This window comes from Puma concolor, chromosome E3, assembly GCF_028749965.1.
Source record: "Puma concolor isolate L17-30 chromosome E3, mPumCon1.1.hap2, whole genome shotgun sequence".
Classification (NCBI taxonomy): Eukaryota; Metazoa; Chordata; class Mammalia; order Carnivora; family Felidae; genus Puma; species Puma concolor.
Genome location: NC_141682.1, coordinates 37,721,013 through 37,748,736, shown reverse-complemented (window position 1 = coordinate 37,748,736; position 27,724 = coordinate 37,721,013). Strand labels below are relative to the sequence as shown.

At 43.4% G+C, this 27,724-nt stretch overlaps 1 protein-coding gene across 22 annotated transcripts in view; it reads left to right on the top strand.

The window, feature by feature from the left end:
• RBFOX1 (RNA binding fox-1 homolog 1) overlaps positions 1–27,724 on the top strand; it is a 2,073,113-nt gene that overhangs the window by 577,271 nt on the left and 1,468,118 nt on the right. The window contains exon 1 of one of the 22 annotated variants that reach the window (XM_086691388.1): positions 23,099–23,995. The exons of the other annotated variants lie outside the window; for them this stretch is intronic. Coding sequence (XP_086547514.1) covers positions 23,993–23,995 — 3 coding nt within the window. The 5' untranslated portion in view covers positions 23,099–23,992. Of the gene's footprint in view, positions 1–23,098; positions 23,996–27,724 lie in introns of those variants that run through there. 22 annotated transcript variants of the gene reach the window in all.

The window sequence follows — 27,724 nt, the reverse complement described above, 5'->3', positions numbered from 1 at the left end:
ATACCACACCATAGCCTGCTTTGAAAACTTAATAATGTTTTATAAACATCTTTCCACATCGTTCAGTATTCTTTGCACCATTATTTTCATTGGCAGTATGGCATTCCATGTTTTATTTAACCAGTCTTCTGAGGGAGGACATTTATATTGTTTCCTTTACTCCAATTGCAAACCGCTAAATATTGCAGCACATATATTTTAGAGCCCAAATCCACATATTTATGTCTTATAATTTTTTTAATGTTTATTTATTTATTTGAGAGAGAGAGAGAGAGAGAGAGAGAGAGAGAACGTGCGAGCAGGGGAAGGGCAGAGAGAGAGAGCAAGACACAGAATCTGAAGCAGGCTCCAGGCACTGAGTGGTCAGCACAGAGCCTGATGTGGGGCTCGAACTTACAAGCTGTGAGATCACAACCTGAGCCAAAGTTGGATGGTTAACTGACTGAGTCACCCAGGTGCCCCCACATACTGTCTTAGAACAAATACCTGAATTTCTGTGTACAAGGCAAGTACGTTTTCAAGGTTTTTGATACTTTGAGACTAATTGCCTTCCATGAATTTTCGAGTCCTACCTAAATTGCATGATAATACCTTTCATTTAAAATTTTTGAGGAGGAACTTAGAAAAAAAAGATAAACCCTGTTTAGGGATGTTTGTTAGGCCATGTGGAATAAGCCCAGTGGAATGCAGAAATGTTGCCAGGTGGGAGATTGACAAACCTTTATGTGTCATACTGTTGCCCTGGAACCTTGACTTTAGAAATTGAGTTCTCTAGGGGCGCCTGGGTGGCGCAGTCGGTTAAGCGTCCGACTTCAGCCAGGTCACGATCTCGCGTTCCGGGAGTTCGAGCCCCGCGTCAGGCTCTGGGCTGATGGCTCGGAGCCTGGAGCCTGTTTCCGATTCTGTGTCTCCCTCTCTCTCTGCCCCTCCCCCGTTCATGCTCTGTCTCTCTCTGTCCCAAGAATAAATAAAAGTTGAAAAAAAAAAAAAAAGAAATTGAATTCTCTAGAATAGAAGGACAGACAGAATTATTTGATTCCAAGTCAACTTCCCTTCATTACAAACATCGGTTATGTTCACGCTTGGTGGGCAGTCTACGTGGACAGAAGAAGAGGTCTGGGACTATTAGATCACACTGATTTATGCAGTATCATAATGGGAATGGAGTAGGATGGGGCTTTGGCCAGCCTCTCCATTTCATTATGAGGAAAGAGATACTGAATTGCAACAATGGTTCTTTGTCTAGGGGCGCTGGGAACTCTGCTGTAGGGGAATTTTCTCTGCACCTTCACCATAACATCCATTTTACCATAGGAGAGAGACCCCACAGAAGGCATGCTTCTGAATAGAAAACTGTGAGAATCAAGGTCAGGACAATTATTGGGGACAAGAGTTAGGTTTCTTTAATGTCATATTCAGAAAATGGTTTTGTAATCAGAGTACTTTAGGGAGGTTTGAGGTTGATTTTGTTTGTTTGTTTGTTTATTTGTTCCAGTGAACAATGAGCATTTTGCTATGTGTAAAAGTGGAGGTCCCGGCAGGAAACTGGAGGCACATTCAAATTGATTAGCTTGAAGTGAGGGGTCATTTACAAAAAGCATGGATAGGGTATGGGAAATTCACAAGGGATAATCTGTCCCCTGAGGCTAGTAATAGGGAGAGAGTTACCACCTCCAGGATTGAAGGGGGAAGAGAGAGCAGTTACAAGGACCTTCAGGAGATGAGCACCGTGGGATTTAATATGGGAGTACAACCAGCTCACAGCTACCCTGCAGGGTAAGAGTCTAGGGAGTAAATATCCCAAGCTCACTCTCCTCCCTCCCTCTATCTCTCTTGATGCTCCCCATTGACCAAACCCACCTGGAAAACAGAGGGAAGAGAGCCCATTGATATAGTTTGTCCAGATCAGCCCCATGCCTGAGCACAGAGCACAGAGCACAGTGGAGACAGGTGGAGCTTGCAACTCTGGGTAAATAGAAAGTAAACAGCTCAACGCGGCTGCATGGATTACTTAAACTTACTGTTTCCCAGGACAGCACACTTTGGTTTAGAGCTAAATCTGTGAGCATCATGAGTTTACAGCCACAGGATAGGACCTTATAAAAATCCAGTGCCTAGGGCACCTGGGTGGCTTAATCGGTTAAGCATCCAACTCTTGATTTTAGCTCAGGTCATGATCTCATGGTCTTGAGATAAAGCCCTGCATGGGGCTGCACACTGGGTGTGGAGCCTGGTTGAGATTCTCTCTCTCTGGAGCACATGGGTGGCTCAGTTGTTTCTGTGCTTGTGCGTCTGACTCTTGGTTTCTGTTTAGATGATGGTCTCATGGTTCATGGGATCAAGCCCCACATCGGCATGGAGCGTGCTTGGGATTCTCTCTGTGTCCGTACTCCGTTGTGCTCTTGTGCACACTCTGTCTCAAAACAAATAAACTTAAAAACAAATTGCTCTCTTTTTCTCTGCCCCTGCCACTCCCCTGCTTGGTTGTTGCCCTCTCAAAAAATAAATAAATAAACAAAAATCCAGTGCCTAATCAAATGCCAACTCTGGGATATTAGACGAGAATTACATGATTATGTGGCAGGTGAAGTGGCCCATACCTGTACCACGTACCTGACAGATTCCTTCTAGGTTACTTTAAGAGCTCCTGAAAGATTTGCCAAATTTCTAGACTGACTGGACATTCAAATAATTTCTCCCGGGTCCCAGATGATAAATGAATGATGCCAAGGAAAACAAAATAATGGTTTCATTTTTTAAGGTAGAAGAGAAATGGTTTTTACATTCACCCCAAGGCAACCCATCCAAGAGCAAAATGAGCCTCATTCAAATAAAATTTTCTCTTAAATCTAACTCAGTTTGCCAGAGCCTCAGATTCAATGTGTAAACCTGTTTTATTTGGCTTCATGTAATTTTATATTGTTGTTAATTTAGTTTTCCTTTGTTTGCATACTATGAACCATTTGTTAATTTTTAAAATGTTAGGATATTTAACATAAAGTCTGAATTTTCTTCTTTTGAAACATGAATTTTCTTCTTTTTGACAATATTGGACTTTGATTACCACAAAGGAAAAAAAAATGGATTTGTCTCCCCAGTTGCTTCTGGCCGTCACTCATGTAGGTGTTTGAATGCTCAGTCTCTTTTTTTTTTTTTTTTTTTTAATTTTTTTTTTCAACGTTTTATTTATTTTTGGGACAGAGAGAGACAGAGCATGAACGGGGGAGGGGCAGAGAGAGAGGGAGACACAGAATCGGAAACAGGCTCCAGGCTCTGAATGCTCAGTCTCTATAAATTCCTAAGTCCCTGCAGAGAGGGCATAGTCTCAACCCAGTTTTATTCTGTTCTTAGGAGAGTTCATGGACTTATACCAAGATTCTCCAGATATGTAAGTTTCCTGGAGTGACTTAGACCTCTGTGAATGCTTCTAATATTCTCAATAGTCGGACCTCATTGCAATTTTTTTAAATTTGGAGGAAATTGAGGTAGACCACACAGACATTTACATCTGTGTTGTCTTTAACAAAGAATAATGAAGCATCACCAAAAGCAAATACTCAATATTATAAATCAGATACTGGGTCTGGGAGAAGTTATGAGGGGGCTTCAGAGGGCAAGCCTGATTTTTGAATGTTTTAAGCTTTGGTATATCCAGGGCTAGTATCTTTTCAACAACGTATTGGTATTGTCTTTCTTTGAGTGAAACGTATATGGAGGCTCAACATGTAAAACAGACCAAAGCTGAGGAGTTTCACAGAAACAAATTGGAGGGGAGGGTACACGGCCATCTCTCACCCTGCTCCACATTTCTGATGGAGGAACCCCAGTGGCACCTCTCTTGTGTCCTAAAGCACAAAGATGTCCTCCTCTCCTAATGACCTTTCTGTTTATACCACGTGAGAACATCATGAAATATCCATCCATTTTTAATAGGAGAATGATATTTTTTATATACTCTATCTAGTCTGTCAGTGTCTTGCTTGGTACCTATGTTGGATGTACTTATTTATATAAAAATTTATGTCACATTGCAGACAGATTTTGACTAATTTCAGTTGACATCTCCTTGAGCTCACTAGGATTTTTCTGATTTTATGATGCATGAAACATTTCTCAATGGAAGATGCTGGAATATCCACATTTTTCAGTCTGGAAAACCTGTATGAGAAAAATTTTACAGAGAACACTTATCCTGAATCCACCAAACTCTTCACTAGTTATAAGCTGTCTTACAACAGAGAGCTAAGGAACTGGGAGAGGAACATGGGAGAGTTCTTGAGTGAAGAAGGGGGCTCGGGAATTATCAGCAGTTCATTAGTTATCTGCACCTTTCTAAATGATCCTTTTGTTTTCACTCCATAGAGTTTATGTCTAGCCTCCTACCAGCACTGCCCTTCCATTATTTACTCAACTTCTCCCTTCTATTTTGTCTCTACCACAGGGCCTTTGAATATGCTTTGCTAAATGCCTAGAATGCTTCTTCATGCCTCTTACCCAAACTAATCTATTTTGAGTCATCTTCTATCTCAGTTCAAACATCACTCCTTCAAGTGAAGCTTTCTCCTACTCTTAGACTAGGTCAAACTCTTCCCCTCTGAAGGCTCTCATAGAAGCTTATTAATATTCGTTTATTTGTATGATTATTTGATTTTTTTTAAGTTCTAATTCCCTTAAAAATAGAACCTGAGGGGCACCTGGGTGGCTCAATTGGTTGAGTACCTGACTCTTGATTTCAGCTCCAGTCATGATTCAGGGTCATGGGATTGAGCCCTGCATCAGGCTCTGCTCTGAATGTGGAGCCTGCTTAGGATACTTTTTCTCTCTCCCTCTCCTCCTCTCTTATGCTCATGGGAAATTTCTCCCTCTGCTCTCAAATTAAAAAAATAGAACTTGAAATAAAACTTATGTGATAAGGCTTTATAGACAGATACAATACCAGGGCAGCTAGAATGAAGAAAAAGGGGAATTGAGGCAGGAAAGACCACAAGCGTGTACAAAACAGTGTGTTACTGGGCTGACCACAGCTTGATAGGAAACTATAGTGAGCTGCTCCATTACATGGGGGGAGGGGAGGAGGCGGGGGTCTTCAAGGTAGGCTGTGTGGGACCATGATACCTTGGAACATTTTTTTGAAAGAGACAAGGATATGTTTGCTAACAGCTTTCAATCTCCTTTAGTTGGTCAGATTCACTCCACTGGAGAATAAACTCACCTATATTTACAAGGTATATTACCTAGACCTTTAAGGCAGCTCCTGGGGGAGCCTAATCCCATGTTTCATAGTGTAATACTTCTTATGAACCCCAAAGCAGTAGCAGGAACCATAGCTTTTGTGAGTCTGGTTGGGGTGGACTTGGGTTGTGAAATCACAGTAGGTGTGATGAAAGTCATGCCAGGGCCCAACCCAGGGGAGGCTGTAGCAGCCAGAGGTTGTAAGAAGATGAGGCAGGAGTGAAGGCTGGATTTCCCATGGAGGAAAGGGCCAACTTCCAGAGGACTGGTGGAACTGACAAAGTCTGGGAAGTATAAAAATGTGATCCCATGCATGCCTGCCTATGTCTTCCACCTTCTTATAAGTACAATGAGGATAAGAACTGCATTTATTTGGCTCTGCTCAATATTGTATATTCAGCCCCTAAAACAGTGCCAGGAAATGGAATTAATCGATATTTGTTGAATGGATGGATGGATGAATAAATGGATGGATGGATGGACAGTTGGATAGATAGACGGATAAATGGAAGGATGGAGGAAGGGATGGATGGATGGGTGGATGGATGGATGGATAGATAATACGTCAATGTTCGTTGAAATCTTCTAGCCTCTATTTTCCTTTTTCTCAGTCACAGGTAAGTTCTCATTAGCTAGTGGCAGCAACATCGGATTGATTGGGGCACCATCTTTGCACATGATGAAACCCCTGTGGTCTGCCACCTAGAAGTCTGGAGCTGTTCAGGTGCTGAGTGGGTTCTGGAGTTCTGAGAATCCTCAAGGAGATATATTTTGTTCTAGATTGTCACTTTCCTCTCAGAGTTTAAGTAGTATTGGTATATAGACACCAGGGTCTAGGTGATCTAGGAAACCATTAATGGTGTGGCTTTTGGAGCTCTGAAAGGTAATATTTTCTGAGTGTCTTCCATGGCCCAAGTATAGTAAGTACCCTGCACAAATTGTTTAATCCCTAGCAAAGTTGTATAGGGCAAACTTTCCTGAGTGATGGAATTAGAATTTGAACCCAGTTTTTCCTGACCCTGGAACCCATGCTCTTAACTTCTACACTGGCATTTTCCCAGATATGCATGTGTGTGTTATACAAGATGGGTTTTAGATACTTCACTGATAGGATTATTCATTTTCATGGTTATATGTTTGCTTAAATACATATTGGAGCAATACTAGTTTTTAATTTAGGATAATGTTGGAATTTCAAGATACATTAAATAAAGATTTCCAATTTTAAGGAAAATATTAAATATCTAATAGTGCAGCTGGTACAAATATGGCAAAAACCATGAGGGTAGCACAGGATGACTGATGCTTAGGAAATATTGCGGTATGTCAAATGGAATATCCAGAGGGACTCACAACCCCTACGTCATTCCTCAGCTGCTTCTCCCAATTCTTTAATTTTTTGTAAATAATTATTTCTTTTTGAGAGAGAGAGCCCAAGCTGGGGAGAGGCAGAGAGAGAGAGGGAGAGAAAGGATCTGATGCAGGCTCTGTGCTGGCAGCAGAGAACCCAACATGGGGCCCGAACCCATGAACCATGAGATCATGACCTGAGCTGAAGTCAGACACTTAATAGACCAAGTCACCCAAGCGCCCCAGATTTCCCCTAATTTTTTAAGCCTGGAGGATCTACAGCTCTTAAACCATTGTCAACTGCTGTGTTCTTTAGTTTTTCATTCTAGGTTATTGAGCTAATCAACTATTAAGAACTAAGGGAGTCATAAGTGCAAAAGAAGTTTTGACATGGGAATCAGAGAAGAGGTTAACTATAGATAGGTATACCAGTTAATGGGATGTATATTCAGCATGGGCTGCATCTTTGCATTTTCAACTCTTTTTGATTCCCTTTCTTTGAAAAGAGGAAGGCTTTGCTCCTGAGTTTGGAAGAAAGGTCGAAGTAGGTTGAGATGTGATCGCATGATCTGACCCCCATTGACCCCGTGCTTCAGAGAAGATGACTAATATCTCTGTCACTCTCTCATTCCCCTACCCTCGCGAGTTTCCAAAGAAGACTCTATTCCTAGCCTATGGCGAGCACTTAGGGAAATGAGTTAATTTTTGTAAAGTTCTTAGATGTGTGCCTGGCACATTTTAATTACCATTTGTATTTGTTTTTACCTTTAATATGATTAGAATGGTACATGGATTGAATGGGTTAGAGCAGAGAAGTAGCAAAAGCATGGTTTTCAGAATCCAGTGGGAGTTATGTGTTAAGAATCTGTGTTACCTGCTATATGTAATCTCCAGCTTCTGTTGCCCTGTTCTCTGCCCTACAGTAACAAGATCCTGAGTCCTCTAGTGGCATTTAGATCTGGCCACTGGAAGGCATCCTGCCTAGAAATCCGAGGGAAGGAGAAGAATGAGGTCAGGGTATCTGTTCCTCTGGCACCCTCTCTATGAGATTTCCTGTGCCCTTTACCTGAAGGTCAGTGTTTCTTTTCTCAAGCACCTGTTCTGAATAGTTCGGTCTTTCTCAGTTCTCTTTATGACTCTCCTCCCACCCCCTTGTTCCTTGAGACCTAGGGATAATAATGATGGCTTTGTTGACATTAGTCTAGGTTGATATTACATCTGGGGCCTTGGACAAGTTCCTCAAACTCTTTTAGGCTTACTGTCTTCATCTACAAAACAGCTAAGCCAGGTTCTCAAACTCAAATGTCAGGGACCAGGCAAGGGTCTCAAATGAGTGGGGTGGGACTGCACCCAGCCTGAAGCCTCTTCTCAGTTCCCACCATGGCCATGTAAGAAAGCAGGCCCAGTGGCCAGACATTGTGATTTGCCCAGAGAATCCAGAAATCCAGCTTGTGTATGCAGTCTCTTGATTTTCAAATGTTAGAAACTTAGTAAATGTTAATTTTGAAAGGTCAGAGAGGCCAAAATTTGGGTTAAGAGTTATTGAGAGGACTGCAGGTAACACATACAAGAAAGTGTTGCACAGTGGTTTGGCATACTGACTCCAGAGCCCCACTGCCTGAATTTGAATGAAGACCCTGTGTTTACTAGCTAGGTGACCTTGGACATGTTACATTGCTTCTTTTTTAAAATGTATTTATTTTTGAGCGGGGGCGGGGGGGGGAAGGAGAGCATGTACGCAAGTTGGGGAGGGGCAGAGAGACAGAGACAGCGAATCCGAAGTGCACAGACAGACTTGGGGCTCCAACTCATGAACCATGACACCATGACCTGAGCCGAAGCCAGACTCTTAACCAACTGAGCCACGCAGGCACCCCTACTATGCTTCTTTGAGCCTCAGTTTCCCTATCTGCAAAATGGGGATAATCTTATACGTGTCTCTTAGGGTTGTAATGAGGATTAAAAGGGTTAATATTTGAAAAGATTTAAGAGACTGTCTGGTACATAGAAAGCACTATGTAAGTGTTGGCAAATAAAAATGAATAAATATATACTTGATTCAATGCTTGGAATATCAGAGATTTTTCAGCGTATGGGAGCTTAAGCAGATGAATGTCCAGGTTTTAGCTATGGGAATAAAAACACAAATTTCTCCAGCTTCTTGTGTATTATTAAGTTAACATGAATTCCCAAAATAATGGAAGCTTTTAATTTTATTTCTCCCTCCAGAATGGTCTATTTAATGCCACTTGCCTTGAGTTAGTAGTGTCTGACTTCAGAGGTCCTCATCAGGGTACATTGATACTCAGCCCTAAGATTGTTCTAATAAGCTTTATTGACTTGCTGAACCTCAGAGTTCTTTTTATTGACATGCAGTGTAAATCATTCCATCTGACATTTGAATGTCCTTTCTGAGAAACGTGTTAGACCTTACATGGGTACTGAGCTCCTGATGATGTGTGCATTCCTTAGTCAAGCATGCAGTGGCTTAGATGAAGATATCACACACAAAGCCTTGTTTTAAGCTAAGATTGGATGGGAGGAAGGCCATGAAATTTTGTTTTGTTGAAAAAAAGTTTTTTTCTGAGATACGGGAAGGGTGTACATTTTAATGGGGCTATAGTTATTTTCTCTGTCTTTAGAAACGTAAAAGCCAAGAGGTTATTGCTCAATATTTGGTAGCTTGAGAGGTACAGATAGTAATCTACCAGCTTGCTTTGAAGAGAGAATCATGTGACTTTGAATTCAGAAACTTTTTGTTCAAATTTATTCTTGAAAAGGGGAAGGAAACAAACCCTGCAGCTGAAATTTTCTAATACAATAGCCGTTTAAGGAACCATCCTGCCTTCCAGGAATTCAGTTTCTTGGATAATGTTTCATGAGCCCATCTGGACACGCATTCCCTTCCTCAGTCATTCTGCCACTGTTTATTGGGCATCTGCTATGGGCCAGGCACCTGCTAGTGCTGGTAGTACACTGACAAATGTGACAGTGTCCCTGCCCCTGAGAAGCTCATGATCTACTTGGGAAGACATAAAATTGATAATTAAAATACAAGGCATTGAGTGTTACAAGAGAGCAGGAATTTTCACCTTTGGTACTGTTGATTTTGGGGGCTGGATCCTTCTTTGTTGTGGGGGCTGTCTGTAGATGTTGAATAGCATCTCTGTCCTCCACCAACTAGAGGCCAGAGGAATCCTCCCTCCAGTGACGACAACCCAAAAGGTCACTAGACATTGCCAAACATCCCCTGGGGGGCGATGCTGCCCCTGTTGAGAACCACTGTTAAGTAGAGACATTTACACAATTTCTTGGGAAAGGAGCAACTGATTCATGTAGGACAAGTGAGGTAGACTTTTCAAAAGGATGATGACATTTGAGCTGGGTCTTGAGATGGAAATATAGCTCAACAACCAGTGAAGTAGAAGTTTAGCACTTCAGACAAAGGGGATACAATGGTATGACAGAACATAGACTATTTAGAGAACAATGTGTAATTCTTTGTAGGTGAAATTAAACTGCTTGCCAGATAAGGCTATAAAGGCAGGCTTGGGCCAGGTCATAGAGAGTCTTATATACCAAGAAAAGATGTTTAGACTTCATCCCATTGGTAATGGAGAAGCAATGAACTTATTAAGTGGTGTGTTAATATTTGCATCGTATGGCCTGTTTGATTATTCATTCAGCACCTGGTAATAGCACCCCCATTTCCTTTGGGGGAATTACCTGCCCACCATTCTGAGACTGGTGGTTTAGGTGGGGTTGAACTCATACCCTGGTTCCACAGATCTGGCTAACCACAGCATGTATCCACCTGGTCATGTGGTTAGTTCAGTGGTGGGCATGTGATATCATCCAGGCCGGTGGGGGCACACTCTAGGATTAAAAGACATCCTCTTTCCCCTGGGGTTACTAGTTTAGAAGAAGATTATCTTCAAGTTTGGAATTTGTGGAGGGCATATTTTTTTAACTTTATTCATCTATTTTCAAAGAAAGAGAGAGTACAAGTTGTGGAGGGACAGAGAGAGAGGGAGAGAGAATCCCAAGCAGGCTCTGCACCATGAACAGTGAGACTATGACCTGAGCCAAAGTTGGTTGCTTAACTGACTGAGCCACCCAGGCACCCCAATTGGAGGGCACCTTGACTCAACAATTGAAGCACATGTTGAGGATACCAACATAGGGGAGAGTAGAAACAAGAGACAAAGCCTAAAACTGTGTGCTTTGGAATTTGTACTCACATGTAACAATAAATCACGTTTCTAGTTTATACTGGCTTGAGTTTCTGTAACTTGGAAGGGGAAGAGAGAGAGCTGACAAATACAGTATTTAAAACATTGTTCTTGAATATCTAGAGAATTGAGTGTGTGCAGGGAAGGGTTTCTTACAAAGAAACCAGCTAAGAGGCTAGTGTACCAGTGCAGACAGAAGATAAGATGCAATGGGTGGAAATGGAGGGAACCTAAGAGAATTGATAGAGGAAATAAGAGTTTCTCCCACATGTGTTGAGTTGCATGCATGGCTTGCAGGCCCTCCACACCATGACACTGATCCTTCCTTTCCTCTCATTTCTGCATCATCCATTTAGGATTATCTCCTGGGAATGGGGTGGGATAGCACCTAAGATGGCACTAAATTATCCCTTTCTCTTGGAAGCCACATTCTTGTGTAACGTCGTCTCTGTAGGTGTGGGCTAGACTTCTTGATTCGCGTCAAATGTGTGGAATATGACAGAAATAATGGGATATCACTTCCAAAATTGGGTCATAAAAAGACATTGACTTTGCTTGTTTATTGCTTTGAGGAAAGTAGCTGCCATGTTGTGGGCTGCTCAATTGAACTGTTCACGTGGCTAGGAGCTGAGGTTGGACACCAGCCAGCAGCTCTCAGTCCACAAACTTCTGTTCTGAAGAACAGAATCCTTCCAATAACTGCATGAGTGAGTGTGGGAGTAGATCCTTCCCTAGTCAACTCTTGAGATGAAACTGCAGCCACAATTGACATTTTTCAGCCTTATCAGAGACTTAAGCCAGAGGCACCCATTACTCTGTGCCCACATCCTGATTTATAGACACTATGAGTTAATGTTTGCTGTTTTGAGCTGCTTAATTTTGGAGCAAATAGTTATGCATCAAGAGACACATATTACAGTGGGATTTAGTTCCTATTTTATGTTATATAGATAGTAATCAATAAATACTTGTAGAATAAGTGAATAGATTGATTATAAACAGCAGCCCCAGATGCTTGGCAAAAAGCCCGATGACAGTGGTATACAGGATGCTGGAGAAATGGCAGTTGGAAACTTAGCTGAGATGTGAAGGGTGCAGAGACCTTTGGGACCTGGCAGCTCTGGGGACATCAATGACATACAGGAAGTGACTTTGGAAGTGTGCGAAGAGTGGGATGTATTTAAGGAGGGTGGTGTCCTGGCAGAGTAGATAGAAAAAGAGACCATTATGGAGCAGCTAGGAGGCAGGAAGATGCCAGGAGGGGCTGTTTCTGAAGCCAAAGAGAGATGTCAAGGGACTGTCAACACACCAGATGATGAAGAGATAGCAACCAAGATTAAGGACTGAACTTGGCCATGGGGTGGGGCAGAGGAGAGCAGTCATCAGTTAAGAAGATGCTAAAATCATAGCTCCAATGGAATTGTATGAACAGAAAAAGCAGATTATAGTAGATCATTGGGTGATGGAGGAATGGAGGTGATAAACATGGTCAGATTGCAGTAGAAGTAGACCCCAACTAGTAGTGCACTTAAGGTTGAAAAAGAGTTGAAGGAGGAGGGTTAACATAAGCGAGCTTCAGCGTATTTACATCCTGACAACCAGGATGGTCTGAAGACAGAACAGAGAGAACGATGAGCTGGTGTAGAAAGATCCTGGAGGAGGGGTGAAAAGATGGAAAGAAGGCACTCCAGCCGGGCATTTAGCCTTGGCACTGAGAAGTGTGTTCAGATAAGTACTTACATTTTGGTTCAACATCTGTCCTGTGCTGTTCTGTTCTGTATTCTCTGTGAACTACTCCAGAAAAATGTGGTTGCTTTTATTGCCAAGTTGCTTAATTGCCTTACGGGATAATGGCAAGCAAGCTAGTCTTGGAGCTTTTGAACACAGAGACGAATCAAAGCAGGAAGAGGTAGAGAAATCAAATAGACTGATGGCCTTTTCATTGACAGTCTTTCAAGTTGGTTACCCTTTCTTTTGTCAGTCTAGTAATGGTTGCTGACATCTGCAAAATACTTTTTAAACTAAAAATAGAGAGGAATGGTAGAAAATTCTACCTGCTATCATCAGGCATATATGCTTTATGCTTTGCTTTCTTTCCCCTGTTGTCTATTAATAAAAGAACTCTCATGCAAATACCAGGCCCAGACCATTTTTAACAGTGCTTCCAGGATTAATAACCATCACTTCATACTGTTTAAAAAAGACCTACCAAAAAGGAATAATGGTCTACTTGAGTCTACCACATAAAACTGCCAATGCATTTTCACCTGTTCACTTTATCCTCACACCAGTGAGTCAAGTAGGGCTTTCATGCAAAGAAGCTGTTGCAGCAAGGCTTGGCTGTCTCCCTCCACACTGCGTGGCTGGGACAGAACCTGGAGGCTCCTGAAACCTAATTGTTTATTCTCACTAATGCATTACATCACTGTTTCTTACTCCTACTTATGGCTACAGAGACTCCAAAATGGCACTTCGTGAGTGGTCCCATGGGTTCCCTGCAAAATACCTGTAGATTTTAATATATTCATGGTGCATAATCAGTGCTTCAGAATCTTGCTAACAATTACCTCTTTTCTGTGAGTTTGAGAGCACAGCAAGCAATCACGTTTTCAAAGAGAAGGGAAATATCCATGCACAAAGCGCTCAGATCTTTAAATGTTGAATTCCTATTCTCTCCCCACTTCCAACTGTATCCACAAGTCATTCTGCTGTTGGACTAATCACACAGGTACTTGGAACACCTGTGACAGGAATACATGGTGTGTGTGTGTGTGTGTGTGTGTGTGTGTGTGTGTGTGTGTGTGTGTTGAAAAATCACATTCCCAGGTCTCATACCAGACTTAGTGAGTCAGAATCTTTAGAGTGGTACCCAGGATCTGAATTTTGGTAAGCATCAGAGATAATTTTTTTTCTAAATGTTTATTCATTTTTGAGAGTGAGAAAAAGAGAGGGAGCGAGGGAGGGAGGGAGGGAGGGAGGGAGGGAGGGAGGGGTAGGCAGAGAGAGGAGGACAGGATCCAAAGAGGGCTCTGCGCTGATAGCAATGAGCCAGATGCAGGGCTTGAACTCACAAACTGTGAGATCATGATCTGAGCTGAAGTCAGAGGCTCAACTGACTGAACCACCCAGGAGCTCCAGAGATAATTTGTTCAAGTTTATTTATTTATTTTGAGAGAGAGAGCCAGAGCATATGAGTGGGGAAGGAGCAGAGAGAGAGAACCCCAAGCAGGCTGTGCACTGACAGAGGCTCACACAGGGGCTTGAACCCACAACCATGAGATTATGGCTCAGTTACACAGGGGCTCTAACCCATGAACCGTGAGATTACGACCTGAGCCAAAATCAAGAGTCAGACACTCAACCAACCAAGCCACCCAGGTGCCCCCCCCCCCGCCCCCGCTCAGAGATAATTTTCTTAAAAACTTTATTTATTTTTAGAGAGAGCACAAGCAGGGAAGGGCAGAAAGAGAGGGAGATAGAGAAACCCAGTGCAGGGCCCAACATGGGGCTAAATCTCATGATCCATGAGACCATGACCTCAGCCAAAAGCAAGAGCCAGATGCTTAACCAACTGAGACATCCAGGTGCCCTAGCATCAGAAATAATTTTATATATACCCTGGTTTGACAACCACAAGACATTTGGACACTGGATAAGTGGAGTTTCATAGGTAATGAGAGATACAGGGTCTTTTCATTCCTATGGGGCACATCGTTGACTGTGCCTGTGAAGCCAGTATGTCCCATTCTTCTTGGGGACATTGAGAATATAGAAGATGCTATCATTGTCCCATACTACCAGACCCCTCTTACTAAGTGTTTAGCATTACATCCATACATTCTGGGCTTCCAGATATCAGCACCACTGCCTAAGGACTCTCTGATCAGTAGATCCCACTCTTCCCATGCTCAAGGAAGGCTGAAGTGGCCCTGGATTAACACACTACCGTACTTAACTGATCTTTAAGCAATGGTTGACACAAATAATTGTATAAATATTTTGGACGCCTGGGCGGAATAACTGTATGGGCATTTCTACCTTGGCTTCCATAATTCTTTAGTGGTAATAATTTGCAGTTACTCTGATAATACAGTTTTTGTTGGCTCTTGTCCCTTTCCTACCTCACTTTCCCACCCCTTGCCATTTTTTGTTTCCTGGGTTTGCCTCCAAATTTATACATGCACTCAAATACTGGTCTCATGGACTTCTGGGGGGACCCAAAAGAGCATCTGTAGATTAATGCAGCAGAACATTTTGATCCAAGCCTAAAGTAATGGTGTAGGGAAATGCAGAGAAAAGAAAAGCAAAGAAGGCATGGAAACATGCTTCATAGAAGAGTTCACTTCTTACCAAATGCCCACACTGTATCCTTTAGATGTTTATGTTCAATATCCCAAATTTTAGCTATTTTCTGATATTTCCTCATATTAACTACTATATACTCTTGAAACATATTCCTGGTGATTCTTTTTAATTTACAGGTTTTTGCCTCTTAAAAGAAGTATAAAGAATAAACAGAAATAATAAATGTATAAATGGAGAATGTAGTAATGCACACTTTGACCATGATTTACAGATATTTTACTTCTTAGAACATCTATAACTCACCAGTAACCACTGCAAATGCATATTCTCCCTTGTAAGCTTGCATATTTCATCCTATATGGCTTAAATATCTTTACTTATCCATTTGTAATAAAATGACTAGGACTTAAAGTAAGTGCATTTGAAAGAAATCGATTGTCAATACTCTGTGCTGCTAATACATGGAACATATTTCCCCCTGAGGTGTTAGTACATTAAGGCAAAACTATTTATGTTTTGATTATAAATTCATTAACTATTTACACTTCATTGACTTAAAGCTTTTATTTTTTTTCTTAAGTCTCACTTTCAACCTTCATGGTTGACTTCACTGAACTATTCAAAGCAATGTTTATGTTTTTTTTTTTTTAAAAACATTTTTAGTAGGACTTTAGAATATATACACAATTTTTCTGTCTCATGGCCTGTGAACCTCTGTACCTAAGGAGAGATTTTGGAGATGAAACAAAGCATGCCATGTCCCTGAAATCAGACTGCTAACAATTTAAAAATGAGATTCTGAGCTTGTTAGGTTTGTAAGCTTTGAAAATTTGACTTTTCTTCTTCTGAGTCTCAGATTCCATACCTGAAATATGGGAATAGTAATAGTACCTACCCTACAGGGCTCCTCTGAAGCTAGATGTCATGTCTGAGGCTTTGCATAGAGGAAGTTCTCAAAATTATTTTTATTTTTTTCCACTTCTTTTCCCTCAAGTCCTAAGCCTGCATATAATTACTTACTACCTTATCTAGTAGGAGAATAAAACTGGCATCTAATTCCCAATTCACCATTTCATTGTGAGTAAATGAAGTTGGCAAGCGCTTTTTGCTAATGGCCACTCAGACTCTGAACTTTCAAGGCTGGAAGGAAGGAGGTTGTGGTCAGCTCCACCCAGTTTGCCTCCATGGGTCATCCAGGATTGTGGTGATTTTGTTCTGTTAGTTTAAGGCAGGCTGGGTATTGGCCCAAAATAGGAAGCATCTGGAGGAGGGAGATGAAGTGTGGAAAGCAGCAGAATTGTCAAGACCATGTTGCCTTTCTTCACGATGACCCTGCTGTAGAGCTGTTACGTGGAAATGACCACGCATTTCATCCGAACTACTCTCATGTGCCAGGCTTGATGCCGAGGGGCTTCTCACGGGTTATACCGTTTAATTACTGACACCTTGATTTGATTCCTTAAACAAGAGCTTAAGGGCCTGGTGACTGTGAGCAAGTGTTTTCATTTCTCTGGACCTCTGTTTCTTGTTGTGTAAAATGAGGATAGTAATAAAACCTCGTTGATGGAGTTGTTATGAGGGGTCAATGAGAATGTGCATGGAGGTGTTGACCATGAGGCTTGGTTCATAGTAAGCCTGAGTAAACATTAATGATTATTACTGCCTCACTACTATTACTAGTAGTGGTACTCCTGCTATCACTGTATGGATCAGGATGCTTTGTATCAGTGGACCTCTCCTTGGGTGACTTGCCCCCCAGAGAGACTATGGAAGTGTCTGGAGACACTTCTAGTTCTCAGAATTGGTAGGAGGGGATAAAGGGGTGTTAGACAGCCAGGCATGCTACTGCCATGGAGTGGGTAGAGGCTAAGGATGCTGCTAAACATCTTGTAGGGCATAGATAGCCTCCCCCCGGCTACTACAAAGGGTTATCTGATCCAAAATGTTAGTAGAGCCACATTCAAGAAACTCTGCTTTAGGGCATATATATAATGATACATGTTACTGGTTCTTCATTCTGTCCTGCTCTGTAATCCTCAGGCTGATCATAAGATACCTATGGCAGGTCCAGAGGTCATAACTACACAAGGAAACATCTGGAATAAGAAAAAAAAAATTTTTTCTATGGGTTTCACTTGAGTCAAGAAGAACACATTCAATAAGCATATAAATCACCTTTTCCTGGGTCAGATAACACGGAGTCTATGACAATTCCTAAACCAATCTCTTACCGAAAGCCTGGAGTTATCATGCTTGAAGATATGGATCACTTTCAGTGTCCTCTGTATTAATAGTTGCTATTATTATATTAATTATGTCTTCATTATTTTTATCACTATCATTATCTCTGTTTTTTTCCTTTTTTCCTATTTTACACGAAAGAAAGCGGAGGATTAGTGATGTTTAAAAAATCTTGCTTAGTTCACGTTGCTATTACGTGCTAGATAACACCATATGAAAACAGAATCTTAGTCCAGAGCTTTATCCACTTTTTTCTTAAAGATGTGTGATTCTATATTTCTTAAAGACATATTAAATTATATATAAATTAGCCAACCCTAAACCAAGGACACAGCTTAATCTGTATACTCATTATTGGCCAAGTATTTGGAAATCTTTGTTTACTCAATTCTGACCATGCTCAAAATACTTGTTTCCAGAATGCATTTTATATAAGCAGGCTTCCTTTTGTGTTGCAGATCACTGAACCTCCCTTTTTATTTTTCTTATTCCAAGACCAATGGACTAGGAATCCCTATTTTCATGACTGTAAATCACTGACATGATTCTAAGCCTACCAAAATGGAATGTAAGTTCTAGTAAACAGAAAGACAAGATACATCATGACTTAGGCTTCATGAGCCCAGCTCTGACACAAAACACTTAATTTTGAATCTTGGCCAACCCATTCACTAGATGTGTGGGCTTGGCCAAGCCATTGAACTTCCTCCTCCTTTTAAGCTTTGGTTTTCTCATTTATAAAAAGGAAAGCATGATGGTACTTACACCTGGAATTGTACTGTGAAGATCACATGAGATAATACAAGTAAAGAGCTTGTAGAGTAAATGCCACATACTTATTTCTATTGCTATTCTTAAAAAAATTTTTTTTAATGTTTATTTTTGAGAGAGAGAGAGACAGAGTGTGGATGAGAGAGGGGTAGAAAAAGAGGGAGATACAGAATCTGAAGCAGGCTCCAGGCTCTGAGCTTTTGGCACAGAGCCCGACATGGGGTTTGAACCCATGAACTGTGAGATCAGGACCTGAGTGGAAGTTGGATGCTTAATCAACTGAGCCACTCAGGTGGCCCTCTGTTGTTATTCTTATCATCAGGATTGTTCAAAATCTTCCTTATGTTGCCATTACTGCTATCATCATCATTATTGGGGGGATGTGGACAGGAAAGGAAAAAGGATGAGCCCAAGGAGAAGTAGAGAAACCATCACAAACTATTTCAAAGAAATTAAAAAAAATTTTTTTTAATGTTTATTTATTTTTGAGAGATATAGAGACCGAGAGCAAGCGAGGGAGGGGCAGAGAGAGAGGGAGACACAGAATTCGAAGCAGGCTCCAGGACCCGAGCTGTCAGCACAGAGCCCGACATGGGGCTCGAACTCATGAACCATGAGATCATGACCTGAACCGAAGTCGGATGCTTACAGACTGAGCCACTCAGGCGCCCCCAAAGACATTTTTAAACAGTGTGTAAGTTTGCATCTTTTCAGAAAAAGGAAACTCATCCCTAGACACTGGATGGCTTATTCCCAGTATTAAATGCCTTGGTTAATATCAAACTCCTGAACTTCATTATAGATCATGAGTTAGTTCAACCGATCAATAACTATATATTGAGTATCTGCCATGTGCCCAATGACTGAAGGGGGAATAGAGAATATGAGGTGAAATTCATTCCCTTGTGGTCTTCAGTCTATTTAATTAGTTCATTAGTTGACCTAGACTGTGATAAAGCTTTGAGGTAAGCCTGAAGACTGAGCACTTGAGGGCAAATCAGGTCTTACATAATATTAAGATTGTGTGAAGAATTTTATTTGATCATAGTCATTTATAAATCAATTTGAAAATCTTCTCTTCAGTGACTGCTATTGCACAGTATCCTTTGGGAGGAGAAACAGAAGGATGCTTTACTACTTCAATTATTTTTAGTTTGCTTTTTTTCATCCTTCTCCTATCTTCATGTACCACTCATCATCCTAAAAAATCCTAGAGCACTTTGGAGTAACCTATGAATCCTATAGTTCCCTAGACGTTTACGCTGATCATCTGAAAAAGTTCTTGAAAAAATAACAAAAATGATCATCGATACATCTGTGAAGGCAGTACAGTGTGAAAGCCATGGGTACTGGAATTATGGATGGTAGGTCTGGCATGCTTTTGAATCATTTCCTCTTAAGTTGCTTTTTGATAAAGCAAACATGCCTGTTGTTTCAATTCAGGGCCCTTTATGAGCTTGTTCCTGTCGATATCTTCAGCTTCATCGTTCACTGCCTTGCCTAATGCACTACTTTCCAGCCCTTTGAATTTAGCATGACTCAACTTGTATCGAATAGATTTGCTGTTCCTTGAAGGAGAAATGCTCCCTTTGCTTCAGATAGTTTCCTAACCTGTGTTCTTCTCCAGAAATGGCCTTCACCCAACTCTTAGGGTAATTCTAATTTTCTTTGTTTAGAGGTGATCTCCTCTAGAAAGCTTTGTCTGACCTTCCTCTTCCCCCCATGTCTGACTATATGCTCCCATTCAGTAGACAATGAAATCTTTCTCAGTTGTTGAGATCACTTATTTATGTACCTACTTACCATATTAGAGTATAAGTTCCTTGAGTGCAGGGACTGTGTTTAGTTTATATAGGAAATGGTTTACAGGAGAGACTAGTCCTTGAGTGAGATACATGTTTGATGGCTTAAAGAATGAAGGACTAAATGGATGAGTAGATTGATCTCACCCTAATTCAGAGAGGTCATCCTATTTAGACAGCAGTGACCACAAAGGAGCAGGAAGGTTCACCAAACATTTATTGAGCTTATTATACATTTGGCCCCCAGCACTGAGGAACTTTTCAGTCTAATGGTGGAGAACAACATTTACAGTAGGTGAAGACAAATGATATGATAAAATTAAATAGAGGTGTTTAGGGAGCTCAAAGAGAGGCACTGGCCTTATCTATATATGTGTGCAGGGTTGTGTGGAGAGGTGGGAGTTGGCAGGGAGAAAGGGATGCCTAAATGGAGATCTAAAAGCTATATATAAACTATCCAGGAAAAGAGAGTTTGTAGGAGTATTCCAGGTTGGAAACAGCATATGCAAAGGGTTGGAGAGCAAGAAGAGGAGATTATCTCCAGATCATAGGGTCAACATAAAATGACAGCCAACTCATCTAGAAGCTTGTAACTCATGTAAAAGACTTTACACTTTATCTTGGAGGGCCATGAGGAACCTTAGGAATATCCTAAATTTGAAAGTGAGAGAAGATTTACACTCTAGATGGATCTTGAACACTTTGAACACTGTTAGTGCAGCCAAAGAATGAGGGTACAAAGTCATTCTTTCCTACCAGCTTTATGGAAGACATTTTGACATATGTTTAGATCACAGATTGCAAAGTAATTTTTATGTCCAGTAGGAGGAGCCAAAGTCTCCATGTTCTTTACCACCACAGCTGGGCAGGTCTTGGCCCGGGGTTGTCCCAGGAGCTGTCTAATTCAGCACCCCTCATTACCTAGAAGTGACTCAATATGGAGAAATGATAGAGAAACTCTGCCTGGAATGTGAAAAGAAACAAATAGTTTCCAAATGAATAGCACAACAGCATACTATATTGATCTGCACTCTAATTTTGCTTTAAATTGTAATGAACGTCTCCTTCACTCATGTACAAAGCTTTTTTAAGCCACAAAGCAACACAGGTACCAGTGACTCATGCCTGATACTCATAGCTAATATATCTAGGCTTATTTTGACTCCAGAATAAGTCAAGAATCGACTCAGACTGACCTTGATTTTAAGATAGTTAAATCTGTTTTATTTCATTTCCAAGAGAAAAATATATATATATTAAAAAATAATAAAAGCACCTAGTGATTACCCATTTTAATGAAACAACAGCCAGTGTTTTTGCCTTGAATGATTGCATTCATTTTTTTCCCCCTTCTGGAATAAAAATGAAGGAGCACAGGGAAACAATTCCTGTTAGTGAATTTGCAAAAAACATTATATTTCAACAGAACTTCCCATTAACTGCCATTTATTTCTTCTCTCATTATTGATAATTTGCTTTTAAATTGAGAATACCTTTTTTACAACCCATCTTATCTTCCTGCACGGCTAGACAATTACATTTAAATTTGGTGGTTTTCCCATTGTAAACAGTTTCTGGAGGAAATGATTACAATGTTACTAACCCAGATTTATGGCTTCATTGTGCTACCAGTGAAGGGTAAGAGACTAGTATAAAGGGAAAAAAAGTTGTTTACATACAAATATATTATTATCAAAGAGAGTCTTAAGGAAGCATATGGAAAAACCAACCCAAATTGCAAAATCATCTACTGGGGCCAGTGATACAGATGACTTTCTGGATTTTGCAAACTTATTTTCTCAAATGATAATAACATATAACGTTTGTTTGTTTTTAATTCCAGTTGTAGTTAGAAGTTTCCTTTCCTTGTTTTATCCTAATATTGGAAGAAACCCTAGCCTGACAGGATTGCAGAGGAACTCTACTCTAGGGTCTGCTCCTTGTTAGGGACTAGGAAGCGCTCATGTTGCAAAGCAAAAACATGCAACATGGTCCCTACTTGTGGAAATGTCATAGTCCTACTTGGAAGAGGAGCCATACTGCTAATACAAAAACATTCGAAGAGGTGGGCAGGAAAATGAACATGAGCCTCGGATCAACTGTTCAAGGCCAGAATCCAACCTTGTCCAATCCCAGTTGCCCTTGAGAAGGCAGCGTGGTAGGTGACACATACCATTAAGTTAGGAAGACCTGCCCCGAAATCCTGGTTGCTTGCCCGTTGTGTGGCCTTCAGCAAAGTATAACCCCAGTGGCCCCCCAACCTTGCTGTGCAGCATAATCACCTAAAACAGTTATCCAAAAAACAAATCAACAGCCTCCAAGCAAACAGAGTTTCTGGCTTAGCGAGTCCAGGTGGGCCAGAAGAAGCATTGCTTTAACCTCTCTGAGCACCTGGTTGGGGACCTGGTTAAGCCTACAGTATGTACCTCATCAGGTTGTTGAGAAAATTCAATGTAAATGCTTCTTATGCACCGGGCAAAAAAAAAAAAAAAGGAAGTCCTTATTGAGAGGTAGTAGTTCTTTAGGAGTCACAGGGATTCTGGTACTAAGGCAGCTGCTAAGAGGACAGTCTCTAGACCCCTGCAGACTCCTGGGTTAGGCGGCCTGCCAGAGGCCAGGGCACCGGCCACAGTGCACACTCCCTTCCTGCAGGGTGTCTGGCCTCCATAACTTTTTGCATCTCGGATAGGGCTCCATCTGTGTCCGGCTGTAGATTTCAAGATTCACCAGACAACTTTCCCAGAACAGAAATGGATGGGGGCAAGGAGCCGCCTCCACTTAGCATCTCCTCAGGGCGTCAAGAAACGTGGGGGTCAAGATGGAGCGGGGCGCGGGCACTCATTGAGCAACTCCACTTTGGGACAAGGACCTAGGGACGCAAAAGACTTGGGCTCATTACCCGCACTTCCAACTCTCCCCCCTTCACCTGTTTAGGCCCGAAGACCTAGGCACAGGGTCGCCTGCGGACCCGGGTTCTGCCCTCCACTGCCTGCTGGAATCCGAGGCTGCACGCGTGACAGCAGCAGCGGTCCTGGCGACGGGGAGGGGGAGGGGGCGCTCCCGCTCGCACGGGATTATTTTTGGCTCCGCAGCCTGGGCTGCTTGCTGCCTGTCGCGCGCGCGCACACTCGCTAGCTCGCGCGCTCTCTCTCTTTCTCTCTCTCTCTCTCTCTCTCTCTCTCTCTCTCTCTCTCTCTCTCACACACACACACACACACAGTCACACATAGACACGCGCGCACACGCACATACACATGCACACGTTTTCTTGCTCGCTCTCTCGCTCTGTTCTCCTTTGTTTATTTTCTAATCTGTGTTTCTGTTTGAAGATCTCCTTTCCACTGTCTACTGCTCGCCTGCAAGCGCTCTCGCAGGCTGACCAGGCGCACACCGCTCCCCTTCGTCACCCCAGCCCTCCTCCCGATCTCCCCAAGCGCGAGCGCGGGGTTTGAAGGTCACCTCCTTTCCAGTCCCGGTGCGAGCCGCGCCGCCGCCTCCTCCTCCAGCTGGAGCGGGTGGCACAGGCGGTGCTGCCCTGAAGTGGTTCTCGCAGCAGCGGGCTGCTGCAGCGGACAGAGCCCGGGGTCTGCACGGGTGGGGAAACCCGAACTCGCGGAGGGGAATCCCTTGCGCTGCGGCCCAGCCCCCGGGTGCACCCGCTGTGGGGCGGGGGCGCTCTGCCAGTCCTGGGGACAGCAAAGGCAGCTGCGGCCGGACCCACGCGTGCGCCTCCGGGACAGGAGGAGGAAGGAACGAAAGAGGCTCCCCGCATCTGGAGGGGCAGCGCCGTGCGCCCCGCCCCTGCGTCCGGGAGTGAGAGAACTCTGAGCCTTCGACCTAGGCAGAGTGCGGAGGAGCGGATGGTGTCTCGGCACTGAGGAACCTTGCGCTCTAGTCGTTCTGGAAGTGGCCGTTAGGACCCAGGCTGTCCGAACCCGCGCCTTGCCCAGCTGTGCCCAGCCCATCGCCCAGGCAGGGGCGCCAGGGCGGGGCTGACCTGCCCGCGAAGTTGCGGACAGCGTGGGAGAAACCAGCACCCCCTTTCGCCGCCTCCAGCTCATGGTGAGTGTGACTGGGGGTGCTGAGAGCGCAAGGGAATTGGAGGGTCTGGGGACGAGAGCGGAAGGCGACTGGAGCTAGGCTCGCCGGGAGTTCTAGGTAAGTCCAAGCGGAATCACCGCCTTTGCGTTCCCCCCACCCCCCAATTAGCTCAAAGGGTCCCACAGGGGAAAGACTTAGGTCTCCAAGAGCTGACCTCCCCCAGCGCCAGGCTGGAAGAGCTGGACTGGGAACTTTTTGTGTGTGGTGGAAAGATCTCCATGTACATTCGCGCAGGGGCCGGGATCATGAGCCTTAGCGCTTTACTTCCATAAGCACGCCCTTCCTCGCCCCAGAGCGCCCCTCCGGAGCGCCAAGGCTGCCCTGTCTGCTCTCTTGGGAGCGAGTCCCAGGTGCAGAGACCGGCGGGAACCTGGCTGCGCACTTTGGTGAGTCTGTCTGGCCGGCTGGAAGCGAGATTTCAGTGCGCCCTGGGTCGCTGCCTTCTTCACCGCCCTTCTCTGAGGTCTGAGGGAGGAGGTACTTTGGTGGCCTACGAGGGGGGTTTAGAAATGCCAAACCTCCTGTGGGAGGCGGGGAAGAGAGGAGGGTCACTGAGCTGGAGGGAGAGCTTCGTGTTTATTGGTACTGGCCTAAACGCCCGGAGATGTCACCGCGAGTTCAGCCCTGGGGACGGGGGCCAGCCTGGGAGCTCAGGACCCGGAAACTCACACCGCACCCCTTGGGTCCTTTGACGTCTTAGACCACTTCACCCCGGGGTATGTGTTTGGGGGCGGCGGTAACAGAGTGGCAGCACAGGCCAGGCTCGCCCGTTTTCTGCTCCAATTTCTCAGCTCCAAGGATGGAGGTGAGGGCGGGGTTAGCGGGGCTGTTCCCACATCTCCGCTGCCTGGGGGATCACCTGGCAGGGATGCTCCTGGAGCCTCCAAGGTGCTAGGTCTAGGGACCAGGTGTCATGAAGAGCCCGGAAGCTGCCCGAGCGGAAAGGAAGGGGGAAGACCCGGACCCACCCAGCCCAGGAATTACCAACTCCATTCCCTGCCGCCAGGGAGCTGGGGGCCCCTCATTTATGTACTGGCAGGGACCAGGGTGCACCTGCCAGCCGAGGAGGGTTTGGGGCGGGGCTGCTCGCGTGCTCGGAAATCCGCGCCTGGCGGTGTGGAGGATTGGTGCCCAACCACGGGTCTTCTCAGTGAAACTTGTAAAGAAGTGGGGGAGGTGTTGCGGAACAGCTTTGAGCCGAAATATGATGCGCCATAACTTGACTTTTCTTTTATAACAGTAATGATTATTTATTTACTTACTTATTTATTTATTTAAACCCAGTGCGCCCCAGCTGGTGATCCCTCCCAGCCCCTGTCTTAGTTCATCTACCCTCCATTTCCATTGATCTTTTTTTTGTTTTGTTTTGTTTTTAAATGAGAGGACCTGAATCCTTTCCATTTTTAAGTGACCACACAGGACCCGGCTGGAGACACAGGCAGATTTATTTTTGGCCAAGGACTTTTTTTTTTCTTCAGAGGCAGAGGACCTGGGGCCTGTACACGGTAAAGGTGGCTCTGGCAGGTATTGTGCTGCAAACAGGGGCTGACTCCAAACCTTCCACTTTTTGAGGGAAACGCTGTTCCAGAGGAATCCCCTGGGTTTTCCCTATGGTAGCTCATGGTTGAGTTGGGTTAGGAAGAAACAGGCATCATCTGTTGCAGTTTTCTGGGGTGTTTTACAGGTTGTAGAGAGTAGAGTTTTATCACAGAGAAAACCACAGCTCGCCCCTACATGCTAGCTGTGTGACCTTGGGCAAGTTACTTGGCCTCTCTGTGCTTCAGTTTGTTTACCTGTTAAATGGGAGTTTCAGTGGTAGTGTTGGCCCCAGAGGGCTTGAGGGATAAATAAATAAAGCATTAAGCACTTAGGACAAGGTCTGTCACATGGTAAGTGCCTGGATAATGTTAGGGTTCCCCCCCCACCGCCCCCGCCTTAATCAAGTTGGATACCCTGTATTTTCAGCCTTATAACACCTGGTGGGATAGAGTAGGCAGGCATTTTCCCTTACACACACACTTTCTCTTAAACAACAGCTGAAAAGGAAGCAAAAAGGGAGGTTAATCAAGAGCGGTTGCTCAGGAGAAGCCTCAGTCTCTCTGAGAGAGTCTCCTGCTTGCCACATGTTCCAAGGAGGGTGGGAGAGGTGCAGCCCACTGGCCCGGATGCAGTCTGGTGACCTTCGATGCCATCTCAACAAGCACAGATGCCCCGAAACTAAGTTTTTGTAGCACTTGTGCATTTCTTCAAATCAACAGAAAGGCCTGCTTCTCCTCAGTCTCCTGGGAAGAAAGCATCATCTCAGTAAATCTTCCTTTTCTCAGAACACACTGTCTTTTTAACATCACCCTGTGGTCCCAGAGTCTTCCAGTCAGAAACAAGCCGAAACGTGGGTCTGAGCACATTTTTTTCCTCCTGGGATTGACCCTCTCTGCTCTATTTTCTCTTCATGATAATTGATGCTATTTTTTTACCTACTCCTCTAAGGTCTGAGCACAGGCCTTTCAGACATCCTCACATCTCTGATGACTTTTTTTTTTTTTTTTCAAGTTTAGCCTTTTCAGTTCAAGCCCTACCAAACCATTATAGTTTATAAAATTCCTTTCAGATAAGTTTTTTTTTTTTCTTTTTTGGCATCCAGAAAATCGGGTCTGCTCTGTATAAATATGTCTGGCATTTCACCTTTCCAAAAATTAGACCATTTTATTTGCATCCTTTAAGCTGATGTGTGGAGTAATGAACACATTCCAAGAGGGAAATCGGATCTGACACAGAAAATACTTTGGGGACCCAGCGATTTCCCAGCGGCATGGATGAAGACTTTTGAAATCCAAGTGCATTTGCTCTGAAGGACACAGGGCAGCTAGGCCTACCTTTGCCACCCAGCATGGGAGATACATAGCAAGCATGCCTCATCAGCTAATACTAGTAGACTTTCCTAAAATCATCTGGCAATTTGTCACATTTACATTCCCCCGAATTGCCTGAGAGAAAACTTTGTTATACCAAAGACCTCAAACATGGAGAAATGTTTTTAAAGGAGTCTTGAGGCTCTCCCTAATGCCTACCTTCATTATTTAAAATACTGCCTCAGGGCACACGTATAAATATTAAAACTTTAATTAAAGAATCAATCAGTGAGGGAGCTTCAAAATGAGGGGCACCCAGAACATTCAGATGACTTCAACAGAACATGGTTCTCTAGATTGTAAGGTCTGAGCGGTCTGATGGAAATGACATACGGGGTTTTAAGGAGAGATAGTCATCATCCTGTTTCGTGTCTGTAGTTGCCGGGAGCTACCATCATTGCCATTGGTTTGTCATTGATCATTAGACACAGGACATGATACACTGGTGGGTATGTCTCTCTTGGGGGAGGAAAGCCTAATGTAATAAACACTTATCCAGGAGACACCGCATGTCAGACATTCTGCTCAGGGAGGGAGCAAGGCCAATGAGAATGTTGTTCTTTGGGGGCTTCTATTGTCATGGGGAAAGCCAGACAGTAAGCAAGGGATGGAAATATATTTTTATAAGGATAATGATTAAGGGTTACAGAAATTATAATGTGACAATATGGTAGACAGTGGGTTGGAAGGGCTTTCCAAGGAAGAGAGATTTGAGCTGAAATCTAAATGAAAAGAAGTAGCTGACATGTTTCAAGCTATACATTCCTCCCATGAGTATTTA